Raw genomic sequence first — 11031 nt, forward strand, 5'->3', positions numbered from 1 at the left:
TTACAACCCAAAAAGTTGCTGAAGAGTTTGATGCAAAGATCATCAGTAAGTGAGAATTCATTTATGGTAACAATGAGCTGTAATGCCACAAATCATAGCAAGATGAAATGCCAACTAGTTAATATCATTTCATTACCTTCGTGGTCACACTAAAACTTTCTTAACAAGGTAAGAACTTTATTCTTGTCTTAGTTGCCTATATATTGAATGTGCTAAAACAAAAAGGCAATGAAAATTTGATAAATGATAACTATGTGGAGAAAAAACCTGAGGCAGGCTAAAAATTTATTGATGGTTATTTGGCACACAGTTTTGAAGCGCACAAGTATCTAGAGGACATCAAAAGGCCAGGTATTAGAATTAAGGTAAAGACTACGTTTAAGAAGACATAGCTGTCGGAATTTCTACCTCAATAAAGTTCTCACATCCTTTACTACCACTGTGAATTTTACTGTCAATAATCAGGTAATCAATACTAACCGCACAACATGAACGGAGTTAGTTTTCATCAACAAAGGACTTTAGCTCTTTAAACCCATTAACCTACGTTCCCATACTGATTTGATGAAGAAACTTTTAATCTACAGAGTTTGACTCTCTTCAAGAAACGCAAAAAAATCTTAGCCAGGGAGCAATTGGAAGAGTATTGTTAGATCATAACACAGCATTGTACTTTCTGGATAAATTTGGTTCGAAACAAAGCAGACAAATTAGAATGATACGTAACATCGATTATCCGATGGAGTATTATCTGGGGCATGTAAGCCATGACGTCACACCACTTGCAACAAGGTCACCAAATGAAACCAATTACTCCGAGGAGCAACGATTTAAAAGAAAACAAGAACTGTCCAGGTGCGGGAAGAATTTAAAAGAATTATCTACAGACTTGGTCGCGGTTGCTAAGGAAACTGCAAAAGAGCAACTTATTCCTGCTGAGGTACTTCTAAGTGCAAATGTTTTTCTAACTGTTCTCTTATTTTGACACGTGAGGCCGTTCAGGATGAACACCAGTGCATTTGCCTTGACTCCTTTAGTTTTTTTAAGGCTTAACTTCTCGCAGACAACAGACTCATCAAGGGTTAGGGTAAGAAATAGAGGTTTAATTTCATTATCTCAAAGAATACTTAATCCATTTTGCCTCACCTTCAAATATTCCTTTTCCTCAAACTCAGGAGTCGATAAACTATAGGGAGTCTACGGTAACTTAAATGTCAACTTACTTGGATCAATATAAACCGAAAGTTTATTAGAAAAGTTACCACAGCTGATGATTTTTCCAAGTCCCTAGAAGTAAAGTAAAACAATTAATCGTACTAGTGGAACTAATAAGAACAGAACAATTTTAAAAATAACGCTTGAAGTCATTTTACTCGAGTAGAATAACCAATTGTGAAATGCAAATCATTTAGATCACATCTATGTTCTAAACACGAGTGTGTTTTTCTTCAACAATTTTCTGTATTTCTTTTGAAAGAAACTTTCAACTTTATCGAGAAATTCTAGTACAGAATGACTGAATCATAATATTTCCCTTCTTGTATTATTGATCTTTACAGAGCGCAAACCTGTCCGATGAAATGGAAGGGTTTTTTTCATCCGGCTCGAAAATGACCTTGTGGATGTTGATTTATCTTCTGGCGGTATTTCTCGGGCTGGTGTTTCTCGGTATCTTACTTCAAGTCTACTCCAAGTGTTACCAAGCCAGGGTGCACGCAGTAACAGAAGGTATGATTATCATCTATACATAGGCTGATACTGAGTGATATAACTTTTTATTTTCACCCAAATAAAGCGAACACCTTGTCTAAATTTTAACTTACTATATCTTACGACTGAATTGAGCATTTTGACGTTTGCAGCAATCCTTGGTCTTTCGATGGGAATGTCCTATTTCTTCATTAACAAATGGGTAGGTTTCAGTGACAAGAAAAATCAATTTTCGTTATGAAAATAGGTTTTAAATTTTTTGCCTGTTAGTGGCAGGAAGCTGGAAATTGAAAAGACCGCGATTTGTAAATTTTGAAGTATTTAATATCAATATCCTTTTCAATCCGTTTAATTTTTGATCCTCAATTCTTTTGTTTTTTCTTTGAAAGAATTGTGATCATGAAGTGACTTCTTAGGCAGCCCATTTAAGCTTGTGATCATTTATGCGTGATTTAGATAAATTTGTGAGTAGCAAAATTATTTGAAGTATACGTGCATTTGTAGATTTTCCACACTGTAATGACGTATCTGAGAATCCCCGGGACAGGCACGTGGCTGACATGATGCAATATGTCAACAATTTAGAGGAGAGACTCAAAGATTCAATCGCAATGGAGATACAACGACTGAAAGAAGAGATGAATATGACCATCCCTGGCCAAGAAACCCCGACCTCAAGGAATTTAAAAAAAAAATCGATGATAAGTCGCATCTGTCAACTGCACCTCATTATGGCCACCATCCTTTGTCTACGAGCATAATTTAAAAAATTTAAAACTTAGAGCGTTTGTATAACACCGTTATAATGTTTATATCCAACAAGATTTGCAACAAAACCTTCTTCTTTTTAGTCCAAAGTAACTTATGATTTTTCATTCGTATAACACACTTAGAATTTATCATCAAGCACATGTAACACCCATCCTTAGATCGCGATCTGGCTATAATGAGAGCGCTGCCCTAGCCCATTACGGGCCAAAGGCTATCGTTCAGTTCCTTTCAACGGCTGTTAAACTCAGCTCAGAGTAGCTTTAAATTAACGACAAGGCAAAGGTAACACAATCATTTGAATTGACTATCTCACTAGACCCGGTGAGCAGGGTAACTGAGATACCTGAATGGTACTGGATCCTTGGGATCAAGTATTGATACTACGGGTGTCGGAGTAGTATATTGAAATAGTGAGCTCAAGTCTGGCCAAGGGCATACACCTATTTCAAAAAAGGTAGTCATCAGGCGATAAGTGTTAGGTCATTCCAAGACTGAAAGGAATCATGGGTATACAACTCAGTAAATAGTTCTTGCTGAGTGTTGTACATTTGTTTTTTCAACTGGATAGCAGTTTTTCTGTATAGTATTCTGTTACAAACCGAACAAATATAGTATGAACCTTCCCTAATCTTACTTTGGAAAGCTGTGATCTTATGATCTAAATCATGATTAAATGAGTTTCTATGGGCTTGGACTTGTGATATGATCTTATCTTTTTCTGCAAGATCCAGTGTTTTATACCATTATGCTCTGCCAGACAAAAGTTTTTCTTTTTCTTTAGGATTCAATGACTTATACCATGCTGCTCTTCTTTGCTTTTGTGCAGAATTGAGCGAGTTAAATCATTCTGCTCTCTTTTGTTTTTGTGCAGTATCGAGTGATTGATACCAAATTACTCTGCTAGACAAAAGATTTTGTTTTCCTGCAGAACCAAGTGATTTATACCAATCTGCTGATAAAACATTTGGATTTTGATAAAGACCTTGAAAATATTTTATCAGCTCATTTAAGGTGTTAACTTTTAACAGTACACAAGTTCCTTGAGGATGAGACATACCATATGAATCTCTACCATGATAATCAAATATCTTAAACTTACCATAACCATTACAATAAAAACCTACCGTAGTACTAAGGATTGTTAAAAGAAAGGAATTATAATTTTTTCCCAGCAAAGCCTGCATAGCATTTGCAAATGACACAAAATAATTAAAATCTTGTACTTCACAAGTACCATGTATATTACCAGTATAGCTTGGACTATATTGAAGCTGATAATTAATATTAAATACTATTAACATTTCAGGTACTTCTGTTAGCAGTAAATAGGATTTCCTGGATAGACTAGATAGACCAGAATACAATTCGTTACCAATGTTCATAATATTAACCAAGTCCATTTAGGATGCAATACCATTCCTCTTGTTATATATGAGGGAAGCAAATGACATGGCTACACACTATGTACCAGCATTTAACCCAAACATTGCCACATTGTCTTGACTGTAAGGAGCTTGAATTGTTTTAGTAGAATTGATAACAGGACCAGGGTTTGTTTCTATATCCCCAGAAAGATTGGACTTAAAATGTTTTACCCTGTGATTCAGATTTTTATAAACATTTGGTATTGAATTAGGCCCCCATGCATTGGACTGATTTGGCTTTGGACTTTTTATTACATGTGTAAATTGGTTCTGCATTTTCAGTATCCTGTATTTATTAGACTTTGGATATTTTCTCCAGACTGCAGAAGAGGAATTTTTTCGTTGTTCCTTTATTCTCAAATCTGGTTCCATGTGCATATATTTTTTCACGAGCTTTATTCGTAAAAAGGTGCGTTCGGGTAGACTTCGGTATGCTTTTTCTGATGTAGGTTCGAAGTAAACGTCTCACTTTCCTGGATTTCTTCAAAATACGTGTAATTCTTTTCTTTGGTATTCTGCTGGGCTCACGATCACGAATACGAATAACATGCGTACGAGGGCGATTAAAATAAAAAAAATTTGTCTTACTGAGATCTACAGTTACAGACTGTATTTACTGAAAATGCTTCATCATTGCTATTTCTAAGCTTATTATCATATACAATGACAGATAACTGAGCAGCTTTGTCAAATACGTTACATTCAGCGACGCTATTCACGACAGCTTTTGCTGAAGAAATCAACAACTTTACGTAGAAATTAGCCCACAAGACAATTGCGTAAACGATAGATAACACAATAACATTATAAACAAAAGACACGGGATTTTGGATCATGAATTTATTAAAAAAGAATATCCCTACAACTACAACGAAAAAAAACATAACATTCACCTTTCTGATCATAAAATTAATACCATTCGTACTTTTATCGTGGCTAAGTTCCCTGGCATCAAGGGAATCCAACATGGCGTCTTTCTTCACAAACAGTTTGCATCCATTAGAGTTTTGTTCTTCAGTCTCACTGTAATCGTGTTGTCCAGTAGATTGCCTAGAGTATATGCAGTTTGGTTTCAGATGTCAGATTTTGCTTTTTTCAACAAGTGTGCGTTTTTCAACTGAGACATTGGTATACAAGGCATACAAGGCATACAAGGCATACAAGGCATTTAAGGCATACAAGGCTTTCATAGCTTTCAAGCGTTCGCGACTCAATCCGTTCCAAACATCTTTTAGTGTGGATTGGCCGCAAACAATACGACTTCTGTATGAGGAGTCTCTAAGTATTTTGAGCGTTTGCACCATAAAGCTCCAGGTAATCGTAAACCAAAACCATTGAACCTCCATCGCCAAAACAACAACCCCAGAACAAATACAAAATGGCTGACAAAAGAGTTTCATAAGCAAAAATCTCATGGTTCGTCAAGTGACCCGGCCCTGTCCTTGCATGACAACGTCAATCATCATCAACATAACACACGTGATCAGCATGTGAGCACCTTCACCCTCATTGGATCACAGTTGGTTGTCATGGTGTTGAGGGCCCAATGACCACTGGGCACTATTGCGCAATTTTTCCATTTTGTGGCGGAGGAAAAAAGAGAGACAACAAAAAAAAAAACAGAGGCCTTTTTATGACTGGGCTACCACAGGTATCCCAGTAAATAGTTTGTTAACGACTAACCATGAATCGAGTCTGTACCGTTGGGGCAGACTCGGGAACTATTTCAAGATAACTAAATTTCAATTACTTCAAGTCGAGAGGTATTTCATCTTCTGGTCGTCACACTAATTTTTGCTTCAGACAAGTGGTATATACACCCACCTGTCTGGTTGGAGAGAAAACACATTTTCACGAACAAAAGGAATTCAACTTCTTGTGATATCAAAGCGATTTAGTTGTTTATGATAACAGAGAGACATCGTTGGTGCAGTTGTAAGAATGTAACTGATATGTAATTTCTAAGTGGTAAACACGTTTGGGCCAAGCTTCAGCATTTGTAATTTTGCAATATTCGAGGGAAGAATGTTACCGGAATACTTCGTCAGTCGTCGTCCAGTGGACTGGGCACGCCGGAAGTTAGATTACGTTGGTCACAGTTCCCGCTTTCACAGGCTACAAAATGTCACAACATATCAAATGTGTAGTAGTGTTTTCTCAGAGCAAGTGTGTAACTCAAGATAAGGAAGATATCACGCTTTATTAATTATGAATAATAATTATATAATCTGAGCTTGTTTTGTTCCCTCTTTTAAACCGCACTTTAAGAAAAGGGGCATAATTTTGAGCATAATTTGGAAAAACACCGGGCGATGCTAATAGCCTATAATGTCAAGAGCATAATGAGCTACTTTTATTATCACAATTTATGAGAGCCTAATTACTATTCTACTGGCGCCTTTACACTTAATGCAGATAATTTTCAACGTATTGAAGAAAATAAGGTATTTCGTCATTGATACAGATAGTCTACTTGATTGTTTTGGTAGTATGGAGCAATTATTGACTTCTTTGTTAATAGAATGGCTTTCGTCGCACCGTTTTCTACTTGTTTTGGTCGGCTGATAATTGACTTATTTGACTACTCCGCAATCGAGTCTAATAAACTTGTCATTTAAGTACAGTTTTGACTCCACTATCGTTCATAATCAGCACGTACACCCGTGTTCAATGTGGACAAATAGTTCGTTTCCGCGGCGTTTTTTTGTGTCAAATAACGTTCAACAGAATAAAATTTGTCAAAAATTATGATTGCAAATGATCAATATGAGACAGCTTGGTCTTTTAAAAGTGGGCTCATTATTAGTTTGCAAACTAGGCGTAATTTTGGCGAGCGAGTGCTCAGTATTTTCTTAACGAAAATTATGGCCACCATCTTTGATTTTAATGGCAGCGGAAGGCTGGGGAGAGAAAGAAGTTTGTACCAAGGGGTGGTCGACAGTCAAAAATATGTAGAGCGGTGGGGTGGGAGAGTAAAGATTACGCCTGTCCGAGTTTCCTCTTTAATTTTCCTCCCAAAATTTCCTTTTGTAACATGAAAGCGTCGACTGATTAGTTTTCTAGATTTTAGTTAGAAACCATGGATGAGTCTGAAAGTTAACCAGCCTTCAAATAGTCTCAAGAGAGAAGGTTAAAAATGAATAGTGTTGTCAGACACCATCTGTTATTTGCGTATGATTTCTAATTGAAACTTCAATAACCTCCTCGTTTACCAACTGTTTGGAATCATTTTACGTCTGACGCGTTTTCCGTGAATAATGATGATGAACTTCGGAATGATCATATGCCTTTTTCCGTGCAGGAGTGAAAGCATTTCAATAGTATAGAGCACAGTTATTTCTACATATATTTTGAGGTATTTGTTTATTTCATTACTTTGTGCGTGTGTTTCACTGCAAAAACATATGGTGTTTACCCGTTGGGAAAACAAGTCCTGAATATTTGAAAACGCGGCATTATTCACGCATTTTTCTGACATTTTCCGACATGAGAATCCCAAGTTTTCCCGTTGTTTTCGAGTCAGCGAATTGGAGTACTCGTTCCATTATCCAGCAGTTTTCTTTCACTGTTAACTCTACGAAAGCGATTGTTTTCGTGGTGTTAAGAATGCGGTGTCAGATGGGAAAACGGTTTGTATTTGTTGCTTACTGGTGTTTTCCAGTAACAGAAGATTGCTTTTACACAGACAGAGCGTTTTCTTCCATTTTCCTAGAACAGGAAAATGCGTAGAAAACGCTTGAAAACTACGTGTCGTCCAACGTTCACGGGTTGGTTAACGTAAAGAAATGCCATGTGTTCTGGCGTTTTTTAGCTGTTTGCGTTGAGAAAACGCGTTGTTATCGGTGATTCACCGAATACAGTTATTCCCATGCATTTTCAAGTAGTTGCCGTTCGATTATTGTGCGAAAAATGGTATTTATTCCTATATTCATGGGCGTTTTACACCGTTAACCATTTGGACATGTATAGATATGTCTATTATACATATATGCTTTGGTGAAACCCTTTTTTCTTTGATGAAAAAAACAAAACAAAAAAAAACAATAACAACAACAACAAAAACAGCCACATCGTTTCACCAGAGTATGCTGGTTTGAATCAAACAAATTATAGCGTGCAAACCTTTGAGTGCAGCTGTTTGTTGCTTCAAAGAATCGTTTACGATCAAATGGAAGAAAAGTTGTCAAACAAATAACCAGCACCTATACTCAAGGATTTTCGTTTGGAAAATATAGATTGTACTAAATATCAACTCATATTTGTGACAGGGAGATTTTGTCGAAGACATTCTTTTCGAGCTGAAAATAAAAAAAAACTTCCTCACCGTTTCACTCATCGGCTCTTCGTGTGTTTGTTTTTGTCGGAAGACAGTGCTTCCAGTTTTTAATTTAACTCAGTTTGATTGGTTACCTGCTCATCTTCGGGAAATGAAGTGACGCGCAACTAATCAGAGGGTGTTCTTCTTTTCAACAGCCTCTTCGGGCAGGTGTCTTCTTGTCCTTTCTCCGCCCCCTACTTCCACCGTCCACTCTAAAACCAAATCAAACATGGCTGGTCGGAAAAACGATCGCGAGCTTACAACGTTAGCTCGCCCTAATAAGACGCCTGCACTGCAGGCTAGGCTCATTCTGATTCTTGATAACGTAGAGTTTCCTCTTTAACAAATGGCTTTACGAAACTTCATGAGATATATCTCCCAAAATTTCCGTTTATAACAAGACAGCATCGACTAATAAATGTTCGAGATTTTAGTTTGAAGCTATCGATGAGTCTGAAAGTTAAACAGCCTTTAAATAGTCGTAAGAGAAAAGGTTAAAAATGGAAAGTGTTGTCTTACACCATTTGTTATTTGCATATCATTTCTAATTGAAACTCAAATAACCTCCTCGTTTACCAACTGTTTGGAATCATCTTACGTCTGAAGCGTTTTCCGTGAATAATGATGATGAACTTCGGAATGATGATTACAGGATTGAAAGCGTTTCAATAATATAGAGCACAGTTATTTCTACATATATTTTGAAGTATTTGTTTATTTCATTAATTTGCGTGTGCTTCATTGCGAAACATATGGTGTTCACCGGTTCGGAAAACAAGTTCTGAATATTTGAAAACGCGGCTTTAATTACGCATTTTTCTGACATTTTCCGACGAGAAAATCAACCGTTTTCCCATTTCTTTCGAGTCGGCGAATTAGAATATTCGTTCCATTATCCAGCAGTTTTCCTTCACAGTTAACTCTACGAAAACGATTGTTTTTCTGGTGTTAAGAATGCGGGATCAGATGGGAATCTTCCACTTTCGAAGGACAGGAAAATGCGTAGAAAACGTTTGAAAACCACTTGTCGTCCAACGTTCACGGGTTGGTCAACGTAAAGAAATACCATGTTTTCTGGCGTTTTTTAGCTGTTTGCGTTGAGAAAACGCGTTGTTATCGGCGATTTACCGAATGCAGTTATTCCCACGCATTTTCAAGTAGTTGCCGTTCGATTATCGTGCAAAAAATAGTATTTATTCCTATATTTATCGGTGTTTTACACCATAAACCATTTGGACATCTATAGATATGTTTATTATACATACATGTTTTGGTGAAGCCCTTAATTCTTTGATGAAAAAAAACCAAAAAAAAACAACAACATTTTCGTTTGGAAAATATAGATTGTACTAAATATCAGCTCATAGTTGTGATTGCAGATGAGATTTTGTCGAAGACATTCTTTTCTAGCTGAAAATAAAAAACTTCCTCACCGTTTCACTCATCGGCTCTACATATGTTTGTTTTTGTCGGAATACAATGCTTCTGATTTTTAATTTAACTTAGTTTGATTGGTTACCCGCTCATCTTCGGGAAATGTAGTGACACGCAACTAATCAGCGGATGTTCTTCTTTTCAACAGCCTGTTCAGGCAGGTGTCTTCTTTCCCTTTCCCCGCCCACTACTTCCACCGTCCACTCTAACTTCAAACCAAACATGGCTGGTCTGATAAACGATCGCGAACTTATAACGTTAGCTCGCTCTAGTAAGACGCCTGCACTGCAGGCTAGGCTCATTCTGATTCTTGATACCATAGAGTTTCCTCTTGAACAAAGGGCTTTACGAAACCATCGATGAGTTTGAAAGTTAAACAGCCTTTAAATAGTCATAAAAAAAAGTTAAAAATGGATAGTGTTGTCTTACACCATTTGTTATTTGCATATCATTTCTAATTGAAACTTAAATAATCTCCTCGTTTACCAACTGTTCGGAATCATCTTACGTCTGACGCGTTTTCCGTGAATAATGATGATGAACTTCGGAATGAAAGCGTCTCAATAGTATAGAGCACAGTTATTTCTACATATACTTTGAGTTATTTATTTACAAAATTGTATGTCTAACTTTTGAAAAAAAATAGAATCTGCTTTATTTCGGTCAATAAAATGAAACTACTAAATAACAAAAACAAACCTTGTACTAAAATGAGTGTAACAACATCTGTTTACCACTTGAGGTGGATCTGCAAAATTGCAAATATGTTGAAATTCGTAGACGTGAAATTTGGATAGTTATATTGGGACTTAAAAAACCAGTTATAAAAAAGCTATTTCATGTATCATCAACTTCAACATTTAGAGCCGTTTTCTTAATTTTGATAAATATTACGAAAATACTCAACAATTTACTAGGCTCAAATATTGAAGTTTGAAAAGTTCTACTCTACACCTTCCACAATAACAAGAGAACTTTTGTAGTTCAACTTATGGAACATTATATTCTTAATGTGGAACACATTTATTTGCTTCTTACGGCCCTACAATTTTCTGTTTGCATTGCCGTCACAAATAGTGATGTTTTTATTGGCACTGAGCAGATACGGTGAACACTTAAAAAGTTCTTTTGAAATTCCTAAATATCACGGGAGTATTTCGCTTTTGTTGTATGATCATAGACGATGGAAAAAAACCATAATGATACTCGTTAATCTATCGGCTATCCTCTTCCCAACTTAAAACGATCGAAAAATTAATTAAGGAAATCCTGAATAAGTATCGGTTCATTAAAACGATAGCATTATAAAGTATAATATGAATGGGCTTGTTCATGTTCGAACACTGACTTATATTATGGCGTTGATCATCTTCC

The 11031-nt window shown here is 36.4% G+C and overlaps 1 protein-coding gene and 1 pseudogene across 1 annotated transcript; one reads left to right on the top strand and one right to left on the bottom strand.

Moving 5' to 3' along the window:
- LOC149036763 (uncharacterized) overlaps positions 1-4873 on the bottom strand; it is a 386542-nt pseudogene extending 381669 nt beyond the window's left edge.
- Positions 637-2597, top strand: LOC149036773 (uncharacterized). The gene is made up of 3 exons (XM_089188896.1): positions 637-940; positions 1560-1728; positions 2215-2597. The coding sequence occupies exons 1-3, from the start codon at positions 716-718 to the stop codon at positions 2469-2471; spliced, it is 651 nt and encodes a 216-aa protein (XP_089045022.1). The 5' UTR covers positions 637-715; the 3' UTR covers positions 2472-2597.
- Positions 4874-11031: the final 6158 nt, after the last annotated feature.

Source organism: Pocillopora damicornis, chromosome 12 (assembly GCF_964200805.1).
Source record: "Pocillopora damicornis chromosome 12, jaPocDami1.2, whole genome shotgun sequence".
Taxonomy (NCBI): Eukaryota; Metazoa; Cnidaria; class Anthozoa; order Scleractinia; family Pocilloporidae; genus Pocillopora; species Pocillopora damicornis.